Raw genomic sequence first — 23,099 nt, forward strand, 5'->3', positions numbered from 1 at the left:
CTGACTCAACCGACTGTATTTCATTTTGTATTATTATTTTATGATTATTATTATTGCAGAAAACGTCAGTATGAAACAGACAAGGACAACATATGCTAGGGGGGTACAACAAATGACAGATTATACAAAGACCTTAAAAGACAAAGATGTATTGATTGTTTTAACAGCTTTTTTATTGGAAGACTGTAGAATGGGCTTTACTGTACTGCTCGAACTCCTTAAAGAAAACAAGGAAAAGTGTTTTTTTATTAGTTTATTATTTTGTATTATTTTTCTATTCGTTTTAATTAGATTTTTTAATTATTTATTGATTAGATTTTTTCCCATGAACACAATTAGTATTAAGAGGTCAAATTGGTTTTCTTTATCGTTTATTTTATCGTATCCGTTCGTCTCCACAGTCCGACTCTCAATAGCGCGACGTCATCCATCAGGGTACCAGGCGTGTCCGTACAGCCGCTCCCTCACCAAACAGAGCCCGGCCCGGAACTGACTGCGGAACTGCTTCGTACACAAATTAAAATGACAGATGTCACGGTGTTTTTGTCATGTTCGTTGTTTTTTATTTCAATTTTGCGTCCAGGGATCGGGGCAGAAGTGTCCTTGTGGAATGTCGACATCAACTCAGTGAGTACATGCGCCGTGACTGTCCTGTGTGTGTTGTTATCGTGTTGTAACATGACCGTATTTCAATATCAGCTGCAGCAGGTAGGTAGCTAAAGAACCTCAGATAGCCTAGCCTAGCCTAGCCAGCAGGCTTTTTGAAGTACAACAGTCAAGCCCAGGGAAGTAAATGAATCCCGGGTTGACAGATGTAATCTGAAGGTGTTCGACGATCAGACACCTGTGTATGTACTAACGTTACACCGGTCTGATTGTTTTCACGGTCAATATTACATCACACGATCTGGGAAGATAGGCTACTAGCTAGCTACCACAGATGATTTGCTACTAACGTTACTCCTTGAGCCGAGAAGACTCCGTTGTGTCCTCAATAACCTAACAATACTGTAAAAAAAAAAATATATATATATATATATATATATATAGTACTATAATGTGTACCTGCTCGTCTGCTCCAACTCATGACCACTCATCTAAGGTCTGGTAGTGAATATAATATTGCGTATAGCTAGTTTCCTTATTTCTTAAGTTGAGATAATAATGCTAGCAAGACTAAGGCTTGATAACATTCCAACGAGCTCGTTGTCATGGTTGTGAAATACAACATCAGACAACTATTTACATAAAACCTTCTCTCACTGTCACATGATTGGTAAGAGGTTGTCCAAGGTGCTTGCTGCCACGGTAACTTGATCTATTCGTTTCCTTAGTCACAAAATGCCGTCTTCAGGAAGACATTGTACGCCAACACAACCATCTTTATGAGATGTAAGTATACACCTTGGAAGACGACAACAACAAAAGATAATTTGCATACAGCCCAAAAAATATTGATTTTGACAGATGTAGTTAAACAGGGTTTTCCTGTTACTCCTGTCGTGCAACTATACTTACTTATGGGCTTCGTTTGAAATTTCACCCTGTTCCTTATCTGCTCCCTAGTCAAAAATAGTGCACTATAAGGTATAGGGAACATAGTGACCACATGGCTGTGTTTCTCCCAGTATCCTTCATTTCACTACAAAACACTTGGTACGGCCCTTACACTTTCCCCATCGTTACAAGTTATTACACTTCATATAACCTTCATAAGAATGTAGTACAAGTAGCAGTGCATTGTATCCCCTCCCCCCTCCCCTGCCCCGTGTTTCTGCCATTGACTCTCCTCTCCTCCTCCAGTCCAGGGGGACTTGGCTTTATGTGATTCCAACCTGGCCTTCAACATCAGTTGGTACCTCCGTTCCTCTATCTGCTACAATGAAGTCTTTAATACTCCAGTGAGTACAATCCCTTTTTTTCCCTTCTTCTTCTCTGCTGCCCATATTCTGACAGGCAGACTCATCCTAACCCTGCACACAAACCACAAATAGCACACAGAGAAGCAGTACTACGTATCCAACGATGCCATCACATTAATGTTGTACTAGCAGGACCGCAACATAGTGTGTTGCCTGTCATTTATTAGACACCATTATTTCTACATTAGAAGAAACAGGCCCCCCCTGTTTTGTCCTTTGTTTGTTTGTTTGTTTGTTGTTGTGCCCATTCAGTGAGTTGTTTCTACTTCCTGTAGGACAACAAGGCACTGACTATGTTTGGTCTGGATCACATGCTGAAGGAGGACTGGAATGGCTTCTACAGCCAGGGATACATGTACTTTGACAACTGCTCAGCTCTTTTTCTACCCAAGGTTGGCCGTCTCTTCTGTTGTTGTTTTGTTGTTGTTGTTGTTGTTGTTGTTGGGGGGGGGGGGGGGGTTGCCATACACTGACTTATAATTCTTGGTTGATGTATTATATCTCTGTCCCCTCCCCTCTCCATTCCTCCCTCTCTCCATTCCTCCCTCTCTCCATTTCTCCCTCCCCCTCTCCATTTCTCCCTCCCTCCCTCCATTCCTCCCTCCTCCATTCCTCCCCTCTCCATTCCTCCCCCTCTCCATTCCTCCCTCCCTTCATTCCTCCCCCCCTCCATTCCTCCCCTCTCCATACCTCCCCCCTCCATTCCTCTCCCCTCCATTCCTCCCTCCCTCCCTCCATTCCTCCCTCCCTCCATTCCTCCCCCTCTCCATTCCTCCCCCTCTCCATTCCTCCCCCTCTCCATTCCTCCCCTCTCCATCCCCCCCCTCCACCCCCCTCTCCATTCCTCCCCCTCTCCATTCCTCCCCCTCTCCATTCCTCCCCTCTCCATTCCCCCCCCTCCATTCCCCCCCCTCCATTCCTCCCCCTCTCCATTCCTCCCCTCTCCATTCCTCCCCTCCTCCATTCCCCCCCCCCTCCATCCCCCTCCCCCCCTCCATTCCTCCCCTCTCCATTCCTCTCCCCTCCATTCCTCCCTCCCTCCCTCCATTCCTCCCCTCTCCATTCCACCCCCCTCCATTCCTCCCCCCCTCCATTCCTCCCCTCCTCCATTCCTCCCATCCTCTTTTCATCCCCCCCTCCATTCCTCCCCCCTCCATTCCTCCCTCCCTCCATTCCATTCCTCCCCTCTCCATTCCTCCCCCTCTCCATTCCTCCCCCCTCCTCCTTCCAGGTGTACTACACAGACTTCAGCACCTATCAGCCCCTCATCAGCCCACAGGTATTCTACTGTGTATTCAGACACCTTGATTTTAAAAATAAAAGTGTTGTTACGTTACAGCCTTATTCTAAAATAAAATGACACATGATACCCCATAATGACAAAGCAAAAACTGTTGTATTAACAAAGCAAAACAAAAAATCTGTAAATTTACTTAAGTATTCAGACCCTTAACTCAGTACTTTGTTGAATCAGTGATTACAGCCTCGAGTCTTCTTGGGTATGACGCTACAAGCTTGGCACACCTGTATTTGGGGAGTTTCTCCCATTCTTCTCTGCAGATCCTCTCAAGTTCTGTCAGGTTGGATGGGGAGCGTCGCTGCACAGCTATTTTCAGGTCTCTCCAGAGATGTCCGGGCTCTGGCTGGGCCACTCATTCAGAGACTTGTCCCGAAGCCCCTTCTGTGTTGTCTTGGCTGTGTGCTTAGGGTCGTTGTCCTGTTGGAAGGTGAACCTTCGCCCCAGTCTGAGGTCCTGAGCGCTCTGGAACAGGTTTTCATCAAGGATCTCTCTGTACTTTTCTCTGTTCATCTTTCCCTTAATCCTGACTAGTCTCCCAGTCCCTGCCTCTGAAAAACATCCCCACAGCATGATGCTGCCACCACCATGCTTCACCGTAGGGATGGTGCCAGGTTTCCTCCAGACGTGACGCTTGGCATTCAGGCCAAATAGTTACATCTTGGTACCTCCGTTCCTCTATCTGCTACAATGAAGTCTTTAACAATGAAGTTTTAAAATCTTTTAACCTCATGGTCTGAGAGTCTTTAGGTGTGCCTTTTACTGAGGAGGAGTGGCTTCCGTCTGGCCACTCTACCATGAAGGCCTGATTGGTGGAGTGCTGCAGAGATGGTTGTCCTTCTGGAAGATTCTCCCATCTCCACAGAGGAACTCATGAGCTCTGTCAGTGACCATCGGGTTCTTGGCCACCTCCCTGACCAAGGCCCTTCTCCCGATTGCTCAGTTTTGGCCGGGCGACCAGCTCTAGGAAGAGTCTTAGTGGTTCCAAACTTCTTCCATTTAAGAATGATGGAGGCCACTGTGTTCTTGGGGACCTTCAATGCTGCAGAAATGTTTTGGTACCATCCCCAGATCTGTGCCTCGACACAATCCTGTCTCGGAGCTCTACGGACAATTCCTTCGACCTCGTGGCTTGGTTTTTGCTCTGACATGCACTGTCAACTGTGTGACCTTATATAGACAGGTGTGTGCCTTTCCGAATCATGTCCAATCAATTGAATTTACCACAGGTGAACTCCAATCAAGTTGTAGAAACATCTCTAGGGATGATCAATGGAAACAGGATGCACCTCTAGTCTCAATTTTGAGTATCATAGTAAAGGGTCTGAATACTTATGTAAATAAAGTATTTCTGCTATTTATTTTACTTCTACCGTGGGCAAATATTTAGAGAATGTTTTGTTCAAATCAAGAGGTGCTGTCAAAAAAGTGATTGAAATCAAATTAATAACACATCTGTCTACTCACTCTGTTGTTGTTTAGAGTGAGGAAGGCAGGCCTTCCAATCAGAGCGCTCCACAGGGGTGGCTGGAAAAGCCGGTAAGCCAATCAGAACACTGTTTTATAGTGTGTTTTTTTTAATAAGGTTTCTGTAAATCAAATCAAATGTATTTATAAAGCCCTTCGTACATCAGCTGATATCTCAAAGTGCTGTACAGAAACCCAGCCTAAAACCCCAAACAGCAAAGCAATGCAGGTGTAGAAGCACAGTGGCTAGGAAAAACTCCCTAGAAAGGCCAAAACCTAGGAAGACACCTAGAGAGGAACCAGGCTATGAGGGGTGGCCAGTCCTCTTCTGGCTGTGCCGGGTGGAGATTATAACAGAACATGGCCAAGATGTTCAAATGTTCATAAATGACCAGCAGGGTCAAATAATAATAATCACAGTAGTTGTCGAGGGTGCATATGGACAGCATATGGACCCTGGTCAAAAGTAGTGGACTAAGTACAGTGGTGTAAAGTACTTATGTAGTACTTTAAAGTATTTTTACTTAAGTTGTTTTTTTTTAGGTATTTGTACTTTATAATTTATATTTTTGACAACATACTTTTATGTCACTACATTCCTAAAGGAAATAATGTACTTTTTACCCCATACATTTCCCCTGAAACCTTTAAAAGTACTAACTAGGACAGGAAAATGGTCTAATTCACACACTTATCAAGAGAACATCCCTGGTCCTCCCTACTGCCTCTGATCTGGAGGACTCACTAAACAGAGAACATCCCTGGTCATCCCTACTGCCTCTGATCTGGAGGACTCACTAAACAGAGAACATCCCTGGTCATCCCTACTGCCTCTGATCTGGAGGACTCACTAAACACACATGTCTGAGTGTTGGAGCATGCCCCTTCCTATCCATATATTAAACAAAACAAGAAAATTGTGCCATCTGCTTTGCTTAATATAAGGAATTTTAAATGATTTATACTTTTTTTACTTTTGATACTTAAGTATATTTTAGCAATTACATTTCCTTTTGATACTTAAATATATTTAAAACTAAATACTTTTACTCCACACTCGACGTCATCCATTTGTGTACCAGGCGTGTCCGTATGGTGACTCACTTTTACTTGAGTCATTCTATATTAAGGTATCTTTTTCTCAAGTATGACGATTGGGTACTTTTTTTCACCGCTGTCTAAATAGGGAACAGAGTGCTATTTGGGATGCGTTCGAAGCGTCTTGTCATGTGTCCCCCCCTGAAGGATATAGGTGCGGTGGCCAAGGCGTGGTTCGACAGCCCCTACCTGTTTATAGTGAAGGTGCAGCCGCAGCAGCGTGGAGATGCCAGCGGGGGGCGCCCTGGAGCAGAGGAGGAGGAGACTAATGATGTCCCGGGAAACCTGGCCTTTATCAGTCAGTAATACCGTAACCTTTAATATGAACATAGACCTTTGACTTAGTGCTTCATCATTGAAGTGCCCGTCTGTCTGCAGAGCAATGAGAAATTAACGTTGTCTGACTGCCTGTCTGTGACTGCCTGTCTGTGACTGCCTGTCTCTGACTGCCTGTGTCTGACTGCCTGTCTGTGACTGCCTGTGTCTGCCTGTCTCTGACTGCCTGTCTCTGACTGCCTGTCTCTGACTGCCTGCCTATGTCTGACTGCCTATGTCTGACTGCCTGTCTCTGACTGCCTGTCTCTGACTGCCTGTCTCTGACTGCCTGTCTCTGACTGCCTGTGTGTGTATTTACAGTGACCGTGGAGATGAAGGGGCCTCGTGAATACTCCTCCCCTGCAGACTGGCCTCTTATGATGGTGTGTTTCTAGTTGTATTTGTCTCATGCACAAGTACAGTGAAATGCTTAGCTTGCAAGTCTGTCCCAACAGTGCAGTATTCAGTATCAAAATAGTGTAACTGGGGGAAAAAATACACAAGAAATAAGAGAGACATAAAACAACAGGAGAATGTATACTGGGTCAGGTCTAGGGTCAGGTCTAGGGTCAGGTCTAGGTCTAGGGCCAGGTCTAGGGCCAGGTCTAGGGCCAGGTCTAGGGCCAGGTCTAGGGTCAGGTCTAGGGTCAGGTCTAGGGTCAGGTCTAGGGTCAGGGCTAGGGTCAGTGTCAGGTCTAGGGTCAGGTGCCAGGTCTAGGGTCAGTGTCGGGGCCAGGTCTAGGGTCAGGTCTAGGGTCAGGTCTAGGGTCAGTGCCAGGTCTAGGGTCAGGTCTAGGGTCAGTGCCAGGTCTAGGGTCAGGTCTAGGGCCAGGTCTAGGGTCAGGTCTAGGGTCAGGTCTAGGGTCAGGTCTAGGGTCAGTGCCAGGTCTAGGGTCAGGTCTAGGGTCAGGTCTAGGGCCAGGTCTAGGGCCAGGTCTAGGGCCAGGTCTAGGGCCAGGTCTAGGGTCAGGTCTAGGGCCAGGTCTAGGGTCAGGTCTAGGGTCAGGTCTAGGGTCAGGTCTAGGGTCAGGGCTAGGGTCAGTGTCAGGTCTAGGGTCAGGTGCCAGGTCTAGGGTCAGTGTCGGGGCCAGGTCTAGGGTCAGGTCTAGGGTCAGGTCTAGGGTCAGTGCCAGGTCTAGGGCCAGGTCTAGGGCCAGTGTCAGGTCTAGGGCCAGGTCTAGGGCCAGGTCTAGGGTCAGGTCTAGGGTCAGGTCTAGGGCCAGGTCTAGGGCCAGGTCTAGGGTCAGGTCTAGGTCTAGGGCCAGGTCTAGGGTCAGGTCTAGGGTCAGGTCTAGGGTCAGGTCTAGGGTCGGGTCTAGTGTCAGGTTTAGGGTCAGGTCTAGGGCCAGGTCTAGGGCCAGGTCCAGGTCTAGGGTCAGGTCTAGGGTCAGGTCTAGGGCCAGGTCTAGGGCCAGGTCCAGGTCTAGGGTCAGGTCTAGGGTCAGGTCTAGGGTCGGGTCTAGGGTCGGGTCAGGTTTAGGGTCGGGTCTAGGGTCGGGTCTAGGGTCGGGTCTAGGGCCGGGTCTAGGGCCAGGTCTAGGGTCAGGTCTAGGGGCCAGGTCTAGGGCCAGGTCTAGGGTCAGGTCTAGTGTCAGGGTCATATGTACAACATGCAGGGATACTGAAGTAGCTGAATTCACACTAAAAACATAATTCTAGTTTGGGGTTTTGTGTGTGTAGGACAGTGACACACAATCTCAATGTAATCCATTCAGGCTGTAACACAACAAAATGTGTAGAAAGTCAAGGGGTGTGAATACTTTCTGAAGGCACTGTATTATGATGGTACATGTTAGGATGGTATGTTATGATGGTACATGTTAGGATGGTATATTATGATGGTACATGTTAGTTAGGATGGTATATTATGATGGTACATGTTAGGATGGTATATTATGATGGTACATGTTAGGATGGTATGTTATGATGGTACATGTTAGGATGGTATATTATGATGGTACATGTTAGTTAGGATGGTATATTATGATGGTACATGTTAGGATGGTATATTATGATGGTACATGTTAGGATGGTATGTTATGATGGTACATGTTAGGATGGTATATTATGATGGTACATGTTAGTTAGGATGGTATATTATGATGGTACATGTTAGGATGGTATATTATGATGGTACATGTTAGTTAGGATGGTACATGTTAGGATGGTATAGTATGATGGTACATGTTAGTTAGGATGGTATAGTATGATGGTACATGTTAGGATGGTATAGTATGATGGTACATGTTAGTTAGGATGGTATAGTATGATGGTACATGTTAGGATGGTATATTATGATGGTACATGTTAGTTAGGATGGTATATTATGATGGTACATGTTAGTTAGGATGGTATATTATGATGGTACATGTTAGGATGGTATATTATGATGGTACATGTTAGGATGGTATATTATGATGGTACATGTTAGGATGGTATATTATGATGGTACATGTTAGGATGGTATATTATGATGGAATGTTGTGATGGTATGTATTAGTTAGGATGGTATATTATGATGGTACATGTTAGGATGGTATATGATGATGGTATGTGTTAGGACGGTATATTATGATGGTACGTGTTAGGATGGTATATTATGATGGTACATGTTAGGATGGTATATTATGATGGAATGTTGTGATGGTATGTATTAGTTAGGATGGTATTTAATGATGGTATGTATTGGTTAGGATGGTATATTATGATGGCATATTATGATGGTATGTGTCAGGATGGTATATTATGATGGTACGTGTTAGGTAGGATGGTATATTATGATGGTACGTGTTAGTTAGGATGGTATATTATGATGGTATGTGATAGTTAGGATGGTATATTATGATGGTATGTATTAGTTAGGATGGTATATTATGATGGTACATGTTAGGATGGCATAATATGATGGAGTGTATTAGTTAGGATGGTATATTATGATATGTGTTAGGATGGTATATTATGATGGTATGTATTGGTTAGGATGGTATGATGATGGTACGTGTTAGGATGGTATATTATGATGGTACGTGTTAGGACGGTATATTATGATGGTACGTGTTAGGATGGTATATTATGATGGTACGTGTTAGGATGGTATATGATGATGGTATGTGTTAGGTGGGATGGTATATTATGATGGTACGTGTTAGGATGGTATATGATGATGGTACGTGTTAGGTAGGATGGTATATTATGATGGTATGTATTGGTTAGGACGGTATATGATGATGGTACGTGTTAGGATGGTATATTATGATGGTATGTGTTAGGTAGGATGGTATATTATGATGGTATGTGTTAGGATGGTATATTATGATGGTATGTGTTAGGACGGTATATTATGATGGTATGTGTTAGGATGGTATATTATGATGGTATGTGTTAGGACGGTATATTATGATGGTACGTGTTAGGATGGTATATTATGATGGTATGTGTTAGGTAGGATGGTATATTATGATGGTATGTGTTAGGATGGTATATTATGATGGTATGTGTTAGGACGGTATATTATGATGGAATGTGTTAGGATGGTATAATATGATGGAGTGTATTAGTTAGGATGGTATATTATGATGTGTTAGGATGGTATATTATGATGGTACGTGTTAGGATGGTATATTATGATGGTATGTGTTAGGATGGTATATTATGATGGTACGTGTTAGGACGGTATATTATGATGGTACATATTATGGTGGTATATGTTAGGATGGTATATTATGATGGTACGTGTTAGGATGGTATATTATGATGGTACGTGTTAGGATGGTATATTATGATGGTACGTGTTAGGTAGGATGGTATATTATGATGGTACGTGTTAGGGTGGTATATTATGATGGTACGTGTTAGGATGGTATATTATGATGGTACGTGTTAGGATGGTATATTATGATGGTACGTGTTAGGTAGGATGGTATATTATGATGGTATGTGTTAGGATGGTATATTATGATGGTATGTGTTAGGATGGTATATTATGATGGTACGTGTTAGAATGGTATATTATGGTGGTATATGTTAGGATGGTATATTATGATGGTACGTGTTAGGGTGGTATATTATGATGGTACGTGTTAGGATGGTACGTGTTAGGTAGGATGGTATATTATGATGGTACGTGTTAGGGTGGTATATTATGATGGTACATGTTAGGATGGCATATTATGATGGTACGTGTTAGGTAGGATGGTATATTATGATGGTACGTGTTAGGGTGGTATATTATGATGGTATGTGTTAGGTAGGATGGTATATTATGATGGTATGTGTTAGGTAGGATGGTATATTATGCTGGTATTCGTCAGTTAAGACGGTATATTATGATGTCATGTTTCAATGTCCGAAACAGCTGCTCTGTTTCTTCCTATACCTGCCTCTCTGACGTGTGGGTGTGTGTTCCCCAGTTCTACCTAGTAATGTGTATATCTATGTTCTACATGGTGATGTGGATATCTATGTTCTACATGGTGATGTGGATATCTATGTTCTACATGGTGATGTGGATATCTATGTTCTACATGGTGATGTGGATATCTATGTTCTACATGGTGGTGATGTGTATATCTATGTTCTACATGGTGGTGATGTGGATATCTATGTTCTACATGGTGGTGATGTGGATATCTATATTCTACATGGTGGTGATGTGGATATCTATGTTCTATAGTTCTACATGGTGATGTGTTTGTTCTTCTATAGTTCTACATGGTGATGTGTATGTTCTACATGGTGATGTGTATATCTATGTTCTACATGGTGGTGATGTGTATATCTATGTTCTACATGGTGGTGATGTGTATATCTATGTTCTACAGTTCTACATGGTGATGTGTATAGTGTATGTATTCTTCGGGGCGCTCTGGCTCTTCTGGTCGGCCTGTTACTGGAAGGATCTGTTGAGGATCCAGTTCTGGATCGGAGGAGTGATCATCCTGGGCATGCTGGAGAAAGCAGTCTTCTACTCCGAGTACCAGAGCATCCGTTACAAAGGAGACTACGGTCGGTTAAATTCACGCTCTTATTTTGAAATGCACTGTCAGTTTTTGTTTTAGTTTGGTATGTCAATCGATCAGTTGAGTTGATTTAAAGGAGAACTGCATCATGGTCATTCTCTTTTTGTAAAATCTGTAAATTTACTTCCAACTCACATTTACTTTTTTGGTCAAATTATTATTATTATAATTTTTTTTTATGTTTAAAAATGTTCTCCCTCCACAGTCCAAGGTGCTGTAATCTTTGCCGAGTTGCTGTCTGCTCTGAAGAGATCTCTGGCTCGGATCCTAGTGCTCATAGTCAGTCTGGGCTACGGCATCGTCAAGTGAGTTCGTCCCGTACCTGTCCCAAATGGCACCCTTAGTCCCCTTTTTTAATAGTGCACTAGGGCCCACAGGGCTCCAGTCAAAAGTAGTGCACTAGGGCCCCAGTCTAAAGTAGTGCACTAGGGCCCCAGTCTAAAGTAGTGCACTAGGGCCCACAGGGCTCCAGTCTAAAGTGTTTAAAGGAATAGAGTGCCATTTGGAACGCGTACAATTTGAATACTGACTGAATACTGTACTGACTGACTACTGTACTGACTGAATACTGTACTGACTGAATACTGTACTGACTGAATACTGTACTGACTATGAATACTGTACTGACTATGAATACTGTACTGACTATGAATACTGTACTGACTGAATACTGTACTGACTGAATACTGTACTGACTATGAATACTGTACTGAATACTGTACTGACTGAATACTGTACTGACTGAATACTGTACTGACTGAATACTGACTATACTGAATACTGTACTGACTATGAATACTGTACTGAATACTGTACTGACTATGACTACTGTACTGACTGAATACTGTACTGACTATGAATACTGTACTGAATACTGTACTGACTATGAATACTGTACTGACTGAATACTGTACCGACTATGAATACACTATTCTATGGGTTCAGAGCTGAACTGCTGTCGTTGTCCATCACCTACTGACTGTATGGTATCAATGGAGGAATCCCCAACTCTCACACTACAATCTTGTACAGTGTTTTCATGTACAAGGAGTTGTGACACACACACACACACACACACACACACACACACACACACACACACACACACACACACACACACACACACACACACACACACACAGCATAGGTTTTGCTATCCTTGTGGGGACTTTTGGGGATTTCTGGTACCCATGAGGATACTAATACAAGCCCACACACACACCAACGCCCTGGTTTTATGGCCTGGCTTTGACCACAACATCTGGGCCCGTATTCACAACGCGTCTCAGAGTAAGAGAGCGCCGATCTAGGATCAGACCCCCATCTTTTTCAGTATGATCTAAGAAAGGGGAAGCTGATCCTAGATCTGTACTCTGAGACTGTTTTGTGAGTACAGGCCCTGATTTCCCCTTGTTTTCCTGCGCTGTCTCTCACAGACCCAGGCTGGGCACCACAGTCCACCGGCTAGCAGCAGTAGGCCTGCTCTACCTGCTCTTCTCCTCTGTGGAGGGAGTGCTGCGCGTCACAGGAGTGAGTAGCTACAGTTGGGATAATCACTACACTTCTCATCTATATCACTTTGAGACACCTTGTGAAGTTTGTGGATGCATCTCTGTCTCGCACACTTTGAACTGTCTCTCTCTCTCTCTCTCTCTCTCTGTTTCTCTCTCTCTCTCTCTCTTTATCTTTCTCTCTCTTTCTCTCTCTGTTTCTCTCTCTCTTTCTCTCTCTGTTTCTCTCTTTTTCTCTCTCTCTCTTTCTCTCTCTCTCATTCTGTCTCTCTTTTTCTCGTTCTCTGTCTCTCTCTTTTTCTCTCTTTTTCTCTCTCTCTTTTTCTCTCTCTCTCTTTCTATCTCTCTTTCTCTCTCTCTCTTTCTCTCTCTCTCTTTCTCTCTCTCTCTCTCTCTCTTTTTCTCTCTCTTTCTCTCTCTCTCTTTCTCTCGCTCCCTGTCTCTCTCTCTTTTTCTCTCTCTTTCTCTCTCTCTCTTTTTCTCTCTCTTTCTCTCTCTCTCTTTCTCTCGCTCCCTGTCTCTCTTTTTCTCTCTCTTTCTCTCTCTCTCTTTTTCTCTCTCTTTCTCTCTCTCTTTCTCTCGCTCCCTGTCTCTCTCTCTTTTTCTCTCTTTCTCTCTCTCTCTTTTTCTCTCTTTTTCTCTCTCTCTCTTTCTGTCTCTCACACTTTGAACTGTTTCTTTCTCTCTCTCTCTTTCTCTCTCTCTCTTTTTCTCTCTCTTTCTCTCTCTCTCTCTCTCTCTCCCTGTCTCTCTCTCTTTTTCTCTCTCTTTCTCTCTCTCTCTTTTTCTCTCTCTCTCTCTCTCTCTCTCTTTCTCTCGCTCCCTGTCTCTCTTTTTCTCTCTCTTTCTCTCTCTCTCTTTTTCTCTCTCTTTCTCTCTCTCTCTTTCTCTCGCTCCCTGTCTCTCTCTCTTTTTCTCTCTCTTTCTCTCTCTCTCTTTCTCTCGCTCCCTGTCTCTCTCTCTTTTTCTCTCTCTTTCTCTCTCTCTCTTTTTCTCTCTCTCTTTCTCTCTGTCTCTCTCTCTCTCTCTCTCCCTGTCTCTCTCTCTTTCTCTCTCTCTCTGTCTCTTCAGGGTCTCTATGGGACCGTTGCCCTGATGGCCAACCTGAGTCTCTCCCTCATTGACTCCTGTGTGATGTGGTGGATCTTCATTAGCTTGTCCCAGACCACTCGTCTCCTGAAGCTGCGTAGGAACGTGGTGAAGCTGTCTCTGTATCAGCATTTCACCAACACACTCATCTTCTCTGTTCTGGGTGAGTTGAAGGAATATTTATGGATGCTTTTAATGTCACAATACTATGAAAGACACAGCTTTTTTAAATTTGATATGAATTTAGTTGTACTCAGGTACTTACTTGAAAAAAAATGTTTTTTGTAATCTCAATATTGACTTATTGAATAAACAAAGGATAAATTAATAAAATAAATGACGTATCTTTTCACTTTGTTTTGTTTCCGTAGCTTCTATTATCTTCATCATCTGGACGACCAAAGTGTTTAAGCTGGTCGACTGCCAGACCGTGAGTTGGTAGATTTTACACTGAACAAAAATAAAGGGTTGGTCCCATGTTTCCCATGAGCTGAAATAAAAGATCCCAGAAAATGTTCCATAGGCACAAAAACTCTTATTTCTCTAAAATTGTTGTCTAGAAACATCCCTGTTCGTGAGCATTTCCCCTTTTACCAAGATAATCCATCCACCTGACAGGTGTGGTATATCAAGAAGCTGATTAAACAACATGATCATTACACAGGTGCACCTTGTGCTGGAGACAAAAGGTCACTCTAAAATGTGCAGTTTTGTCACAACACAAAGCCACAGATGTCTCAAGTTTTGAGGGAGCATTCAATTGGCATGCTGACTGCAGGAATGTCCACCAGAATGTCCACTTGTGTTTTAATACATTGTGTCTCTGTCCCCTGTGTCTCTGTCCACTGTGTCTCTGTCCCCTGTGTCTCTGTCCCCTGTGTCTCTGTCCCCTGTGTCTCTGTCCACTGTGTCTCTGTCCACTGTGTCTCTGTCCACTGTGTCTCTGTCCCCTGTCTCTGTCCCCTGTGTCTCTGTCCCCTGTGTCTCTGTCCACTGTGTCTCTGTCCACTGTGTCTCTGTCCCCTGTCTCTGTCCACTGTGTCTCTGTCCCCTGTCTCTGTCCCCTGTGTCTCTGTCCACTGTGTCTCTGTCCACTGTGTCTCTGTCCACTGTGTCTCTGTCCACTGTGTCTCTGTCCCCTGTGTCTCTGTCCACTGTGTCTCTGTCCACTGTGTCTCTGTCCCCTGTCTCTGTCCACTGTGTCTCTGTCCCCTGTGTCTCTGTCCCCTGTGTCTCTGTCCACTGTGTCTCTGTCCCCTGTGTCTCTGTCCCCTGTGTCTCTGTCCCCTGTGTCTCTGTCCACTGTGTCTCTGTCCCCTGTCTCTGTCCACTGTGTCTCTGTCCACTGTGTCTCTGTCCCCTGTGTCTCTGTCCCCTGTGTCTCTGTCCCCTGTGTCTCAGGGTTGGAGGGACCTGTGGGTGGACGATGCGTTCTGGCGCCTCCTCTTCTCCACCATCCTCCTGGTCATCATGGTGTTGCTACGACCCTCCGCCAACAGCCAGAGGTCAGAGGTCAACAGTTTAACAGACTATGTACCTGCCTAATATTTTCATAGAGGTCATTTGTAATAACACAAATAATATATACATATACAATAGTAACAGTGTAGTAATATATATATATATATATATACAGTAGTAATATATATATATATATATATATATATATACATACAATAGTAACAGTGTAGTAACATATATATATGTCATGACGTTGCCTGCGTGGGTATAGCAAACCCCATCCCCCTCTCCCTGCCTCCACTCCTTCAACCCATGCTGTGATCACAGAGAGATGTCGTAAATTCCTGAGAATCTCCCCACCACAAACAGTATTAAGACAGAGGGTAAACTTTCAGGACAAAGGAATTCTCTTCCACCTCACAGAACTTGAGGTACGAACATATTTCATATTCCTGCACAAGTAGGAATGATCGCTGAAGGTCCAGCTATGAACCGGTCCATTTGTCCCCATGTGGGAAACTCAGGAGAGACGGGTTGACCACATTACCATACCGCTGTTTATATAATAACCTCAGATATGAGGTTAACATCTGTTTGTTGTATAAAATGAATGAGTGAGTATGATACTGTTTGTATAATTGTGTAATATGATTTTGAACTGTTTAATGAAGGAAAATACAATTGTATTTGTATTTGAACTATTTGAACTATTTGGTTGTATTTGAACTAAATCCAAGGACCGCCCCTGAGCCAGTTGGGTCAGAGACCATGGGACCACCCCTCTCTGCTATCTGAATAAAAGCCAACTCTTAAGAAATTACCCCAGACCATGTTTCTCTCAATCACGAGAGGACAAAGGTTTGAGACCAGACTGCTGAATCTTTTAACCATCCCACGTGGTTAAAACTCTTATACGAATCATAACAAGTCTTTGATATTGACTTCTAGTCTGCAGCTAGGAATTCGGTATCATTGAAAGCGAAGAAAGACAACCACCGAAACATCCATTCTATTACGAATGACACTCTGAACAATCCACAACCAAAACGAACTTCTCTCCAACGACCAAGGACACACACACTGGACGTAACTATATATATATTGATTGCAATTGTTCCCGAATGAGTGAGCGTTCATGTGTAAGGATTAGCATGTCAATTGTTATAGTTATGGACTCTGTAGTGAATTCTTAGTCGAACGCAACTTTCCCTTTGTCTAACAGCCGCCATGCCGGTTTAGCCCACTAGGGCATATTTTCTCCCATCATTTCATGTAACTATTTTAAGTTTGTTTGTTTTGCATTTCTGTGAATTAATTAGTTAGTAATAAATAAATGATTTAAGACAATTGATGTATGGATGACTCATAGTGAAGACTGGGTTCGTGCAGATCAGCGATTTACGACGTTTGGAATGAGACTGACGTAAGGTAGAGTAAATAAATCTTTAATTAGAAGACCATTGATCAGATATGAAATATCTGAAAGGTTATATTGGGAAATGATAACTTTGTAATCTAATAACTTTCCCTGGTGCCCTCGAATTCATAGTTAATTAGTTACGCTATTACTAAAGTGATCGCGTAATCCCTAATTACAGGAATCTATGATAAAACTAAAAGTCTTCAATTTAACGATACCAAAGACACGACATATATGGTGCCCCGTGTGAGGCTCTAAGATAGAATTAGTTTCTGCTGTGTAATTCCAAATATCAATTGTGCAAACAGAAATTGTACAAACAGACTGCTTTCTATAAAAATTGCTTGCGTGTGTGGATTCCTATTTGAAGAGGCTACATTGCGCCTCCGGTCTTTTAGCGTCAGAGCAGTGAGTGGTAAATTCCAGATTTAGTACGTTAGGCCAAACGGTACTATGTCTGTCGGTCAATATTAACTTCTAGAGCCAATAAGGTTAGAAATTAGAAGATATTCGTTCGGTGACCGAGCCGAAGTATTTGTCTGCCTACCACACTGTGGACTGACTACAGGCATAGCTATATTTATGTACCGTGTCGCTCCGGTCAACATAACGCTAGCAAAGTAGGCCGAATGGTTTAACGTGAGACGTCACAAGTAAACCTACTCTCTCCATTTTGAGAGGGAACCCTATCCTACCCTTTCGTGCTTAGAACGTGATATTTCTGAACAACATAGGGTAAGCACGAGGTGGGAAATCCACGAGGTGCAAGCTAACATAGAGGGAATTTTTTTTCACGTTCGGTGTGCTGTTTAAATTCCTCAGCCTCGCGCGACGGAAGTCCCGCCCTTTGTACTTCCGTTTGATTTCAGCATTTCGCATCCTGGTGGTAAAGAACCGCAAGTACATCCCTTAAAAGAAGTGGCGAATATCCAAACGTGGATCACGTTTAAATAATCCAGCAATCTCAATTGTTTGGGTCTCATTCAATTTATTTATTTAAATTGTCGGACATACCTTTCTAGGTTCTTCCAATTAAATGAGACATCTTAAACTTCTCATATTAACCTAGATTAAGCACTTCTCAGGTTAATTAAAGTTTAATTCACAAATTGCCTATACAGGTTTGATTTATCATTAAATTGATCAATCAGTAAAATTTGGGTTTTTCAAAACCCAGTCAGTAATCCACTACTGACAGAAGCCCCGCCCCAGCGGGAATCCCATGTGGTTTCGGCCTTAGGGGGAAGTGTACCACAGTGTTGAATGTTCCAAACATTTGGTCTACTGTTACACTTATGATATCCAATCAACAGAGATTGTATGGAATATTGTCTCATTCAATTTAATAAGTTAAATTGTTGAACACAATTTAATGTTCTTCCAATCAAATGAGACACTTTTAAACTTATCATATTAACCTAGATGAAGCCACATCTCATGTTAATTAAAGTTTAATACCCAGATAGCCTACACGGGTAGGATTAATCATTGGCATTGATTAATTAATTCAATTTGCTTTTGCAAATTCATTCACGTCCAACTTCCACAGTACTGTCCAGTACTGATAGCTCATTAACGTCTATAAATAGATTAAACTTGTCGTTGCAGCTTCCAATATATTCCAAAACCAAATTTAGGAAAATTAGGAAAAACATTTTCCCTTTCAAAATGTTCTAATAATGTGCAAGCCATCAGAGGGGGTAATCCCCACCCGCCCGCTAATTAGTCAACCTCCACCCGCAAATGTATTGATCTCTGACCTCAGCAGCGATACCAACACTAATTATGCCCTTAGTGGAAAAGCAGACAACAGCGCTTTCCAAAATCAACCATCAGGCGCAGGCCTCGTAAATGTTCTCTCCAGTCTAGCCCTGATGTCTTGCCACCCGAGATTGGCATCTGTCCAATACCGCAGTGCACAGCTGAAGCACGAGCAGGTGATGGCAGACATGGAGGGACAGGTGGAGAGAACCGGGAAACTAATGACAAATGCAGAAAATGGAAAAATTCTGCTAGCTATGGAGCTGCGCTTGAAAACTGAACAATTAAATAAAATTGCAAAAACGTATGACGATGAACAAGCACAAGCTCTTCAACAAAATCATTTTCTACAGGAACAAAATCAAATGCTACTGGAACAACTCGATTTAGCCAAAACTAAATACGATGATGTCCACGCCAAACTAGATAAATCTGAAGAGTTATCTACAAACAGGAGCGCTCAACTTGATAACATGCATGCAGTTATGTTGAACGTTACTCAAAATAACACGGTTCTACTCAAAACGCTGCAGACCAAAGACGATCAGTTAATGAACATAATGTCAAAGTTGGATGACAAATCAGCAGAACTCATTGAAGTCGCTGACCAAATGAATGATGAGAGAAATCAGGTGATGAAGATGGAAATATTGATTTCTAAGCAAGCAGCGGAAATCTCATCACTGAATCTCTCGCTCCGTACTCGAGACCTCTATTTGCAAACAATGACAGATAAGTTTGAGACCGAAAGGAGCAAGTGTGACACTCACGTGTCCAAAATCAGTACTCTAAGCGCTCAAGTGGACTCTGCAATGCAGCAGAATACCACCCTTAGGTACCATCTGGACGAAGTCCAGAATGGTCACGCTCTACAGCGCGACTACCAATCCAAGCAACCGGAGCCCTGTACTCACAGGAGTAAAGACGATAAGTTTCAGACCTTGCCTCCCTCATGTGTCCCTCAGTCTTCTCCTCTTGGCCATTCGGCACTGAGTAATATTGCACCTCTTGGCCAACAACAACAAGGCTTGGCTTCTTCTCTTGGCCTTTCGGCCCCAATCTCTCCACAGGATGAAGCCAACCCTCTCCGCCCGCTTGGCGCGGAATACCTTGACAAACTCGTCAAGTATTTCCCCACCTTTGACCCCGTTCCAGGTCAGCCAAACGATACTGAGACGTTCCTAACTGACATAGAGGACGCGTTGGATGGCTACCCGAACGCTACAGCTTCTGACAGGGTTTACCTGTTGAAGCGAACGTCAAATAGACACGTGACAAGGTTCATTCGTCTACAACAGCAACACGTGCTAAATGACTACGCTAAACTTGCCACAGCTTTGAAAGTAGAATTCAGTGGTTCTGCGACTCGCAAACACAATAGCTCACTGGCTAACACCGTTAAACAAGCTCGGAACGAACACCCACAAGCTTACTATCATAGGCTTCGTTCAGCTTACTTTGGCCTACTCACTGAAACAGGCATGGAAGACCTGTTACCTTTTAAACAAATGTTCCTGTCGAACATGTATCCTACCTTCATTACCTACTTGGGCCCTGCCGCCCACGTTGGCTTGCCTATCTTACAACTCAGAGAGCTTGCAAACACAGCTTTTGAGGCATCAAAAGTTCACAACGCTAAGAGCCCTGACCACTCGGTTTTGAAGTTTGACCAGGAGCACTCACTCCAGCTAGAGGGTGCATTATCAGGTATTGGAGCGTTGAGAGATGACGCACAACAACAGTTTCTACCACGAAACCATGATTCCAATAACCTCCGCGGTCGAAATAACTGTAAAGTACGTCGCAATCAACATGACTACCGCTACAATCGACCTGTTCGCTACGTTCCTGCACCCAACCCACACAAAGTGTCAGAGCACAAGGGTAACAAAGGGTTGAAGGACAATCAAAACGTAGACCAATGTTCCCCAGAAGTTCCACTACGGGAAGAACTAAAGCGAGAACAATTTGAGAAAAGGGTAAAAGATAAGTCACAAGGACTAGACGGGGAATTACCGGACACCAGGTCCGCAGGAATTAACACCCTTAGCAAGGACGTTAAAGTTCAAATTTCTCCCGCTCTCATTCAAGACCCTATCCAGGGCCCGCTTGATCAAGAAACAAGCCCCCGGGCTTTGTCTATAGACTCTGATACACAGGTTGCGAAGAAAAAGGTCAAACGCTTCGTTAAAACTAAGCCCACTCAAAATTGTAAAAGTCAATCTGCTTCCACCTTGAACAGAAATGGCACATCACGTCGTTGCGAAAGACCACTCCACTTTGTGGGGAATATGTCCACTAACCACGAATCTAAACGGCCGTACCTGGAAACAGTCCTGGAGGACTGCTTAACTTGTCATGCGCTAATTGATTCGGGTGCGACAATATCACTCATCTCTCAAACATTGTTTGATGATCTAAAAAGGGCTTTGAAGCCAACTAAACGTTGGTTAAAAGTAGAACGATGCGACACTACACTTCGAGGGGTCACTCAGACTACCTCGCCTCTCACATTGAGAGTCATGCTGAAACTACACTTCAAGGACGTATCGCTCATTCACCTTGTGTACATTACCAGCCTCGAAACTGTACCCCTGCTACTTGGAGCAGAATTGATGGATCGGTTACTCCCATTGATGGATTGGAAAACCAACCAGGTATGGTCACAGGCCACCCTGCCTTCTCCACTGACCACACTGTCTTCCCCTAACGCTAGCTGCAACGCAGTCAGTCACGAGGGATATCTGTCAAAAGCACCCCTTGGGAAAAAGACGTTTAAAAACCTCTTGGGGCAGAATCCGATCCAAGGAGATATTACTATATCTCGACACATTCCATCAGCCAACCTGATTGACCATTCTTTTCATGATTTCGAGCCAGCTGTCTCTGTTAATAAGCAACTTCCCTCCTCCGTGCAGTCGCGCAATACGGTAGTTGAGATGAACTCCTCTTGCCCTTCAGACATTTCCGCAAGCACTGCGGCCGTCTCAGCAAGAAAAACATCGATGCGCAGAGTATACTCTGCTTCCGATGATACACCTTCCGCTTTGTTGGGGACTGTCAACCCTTACAATGACACTAATGGCGCCAGTCCAGCAACTGACCCGATGATTCCCACTGGTGAAACACTTTGCGATATCACAGACCGATATCCTCGTCTCAGTTCGCAGGTACTGAAGAAGTTGCCACACGCGGTGGGGACTGACATGCCTCGACAGCCACTGAGCGTTTTGAAGCACAAACACCAGGAGATTTGGTTGAAAGGTTACAGCCATTCTCATAACAACGCGGCCGCTGACAACTCGTACATCGGGTCCGATCTTTTCATTTGCGCCTCGGACACCAACACCACCCGCTGGTGGGGGGGGTCCCGAGACACAAAGGGGGGGAATAGTAGCCCAGACCCATGATGAGCCTCATCGAGGCCGGTGGGGGGGTCAAGACTACGGACAACACCGTACGAGGCCGCCAGAGCATAAATCAAATCTAGTTGTAAACTCCTCTATGAGAACATTGAGGAGCAGACAGGCCCCTAGACGGGGATTATCTTAGAGCACATCTAAAATAGTACTGAGGTGTACCACACTGGTCGTAAAGGAAGTCCAGTGGACTTGTCCACCTCCAAAACAAATGGCAATAATAATCATTCCTTGCCATGCGTAGGTTCAACTACAATACAACTAGTAAAATGCTCCAATCATGTGTTCCGGTAGTATAATATTTCAAAATAAATCGGTAGGATAACTGGTCCCTTTGAGCACCAGTACCAATACCAGCAACAGTCAGTCTAGCTACAATCAGTAAGGAGGTTAGAGACCTAACCAATCAAATTACCCTTGACAATAGCGACATAGGAGTCACTCAGAGTGCAACACAGGGAAGGGAATCTCCAGTGCACTCTTCCAATGGTTAACACACATGCCACTAATAAATAGAATCCTTCATTCAGGAGGAAAATTATTAGAATCAACAACCATGATCACACCACGTACGACGGGTCTAATACTTAAAGAGTACTACCGTCGTGAGGTCAGCTCCTCCGTGGATAACATAGCTATGAAATAGACTTCATACCTATCACCACTACAATAGTGGAAGACACAGTGACTTAGTAAAAACTACTACAGACTCCCTCGACACCAATTCTGACTGACCTCCAGGCATCGACCTGAAAATTTCCTGACTACGTCAGACTCTTTCTGAACAAGTTGTAATCTGCCAGGATACTTGGTTTTCTTCCCTTGACATGCGCGCTTGTTTAAGCATAAACGCACATGCACAACGGAACATCCAATTAGGATTTATGCTAGGATCACTTAAGGGTCCAAGCAAAATACCAGCCTTAGTAAAGTTGAACATTTACTTCTAGGCCTTTGTCTCTACAGCACTCACCAGTTTTCTTCCCAGAAGTCCATAGGTCATCCCTGTAGACTGCCCAAAACTAGTGCCTTACAGCTGTAAAGTTATCATATAGTTATCAACTTAGGATAGTGCCTAAGCAACACACCAAGTAGGAAAACCCTAGATATGGCATTAGAGACAATGCCATGATAGTCATTTTGCCAGAACATTGGACGTATATAGAATACAGTCCAATTAGATGATTTTTGTGTGAGAACTATATTTTGTATATTTTTGTTTTGTTTATGCTTTCATTCCTTTTCGGTTCAGTTCCTTTGACATTTAGGAAGTGATAGAGCCATAAACAACTTCCCCATACAACATTCACTTAGTGCCACA

General features: G+C 43.6%; 1 protein-coding gene across 1 annotated transcript in view; it reads left to right on the plus strand.

Moving 5' to 3' along the window:
- The first annotated feature begins 431 nt into the window (after positions 1–431).
- LOC139563533 (transmembrane protein 87A-like) overlaps positions 432–23,099 on the plus strand; it is a 51,939-nt gene continuing 29,271 nt past the window's right edge. Inside the window, exons 1-14 of the mRNA XM_071382268.1 lie at positions 432–627; positions 1,335–1,392; positions 1,804–1,901; positions 2,198–2,314; positions 3,154–3,201; positions 4,702–4,758; positions 5,932–6,082; positions 6,421–6,482; positions 10,920–11,103; positions 11,323–11,422; positions 12,554–12,647; positions 13,700–13,880; positions 14,089–14,147; positions 15,119–15,222. Coding sequence (XP_071238369.1) covers positions 523–627; positions 1,335–1,392; positions 1,804–1,901; positions 2,198–2,314; positions 3,154–3,201; positions 4,702–4,758; positions 5,932–6,082; positions 6,421–6,482; positions 10,920–11,103; positions 11,323–11,422; positions 12,554–12,647; positions 13,700–13,880; positions 14,089–14,147; positions 15,119–15,222 — 1,418 coding nt within the window. The 5' untranslated portion in view covers positions 432–522. The remainder of the gene's footprint in view (positions 628–1,334; positions 1,393–1,803; positions 1,902–2,197; positions 2,315–3,153; positions 3,202–4,701; positions 4,759–5,931; positions 6,083–6,420; positions 6,483–10,919; positions 11,104–11,322; positions 11,423–12,553; positions 12,648–13,699; positions 13,881–14,088; positions 14,148–15,118; positions 15,223–23,099) is intronic.

Source organism: Salvelinus alpinus, chromosome 34 (assembly GCF_045679555.1).
Source record: "Salvelinus alpinus chromosome 34, SLU_Salpinus.1, whole genome shotgun sequence".
NCBI classification, from domain to species: Eukaryota; Metazoa; Chordata; class Actinopteri; order Salmoniformes; family Salmonidae; genus Salvelinus; species Salvelinus alpinus.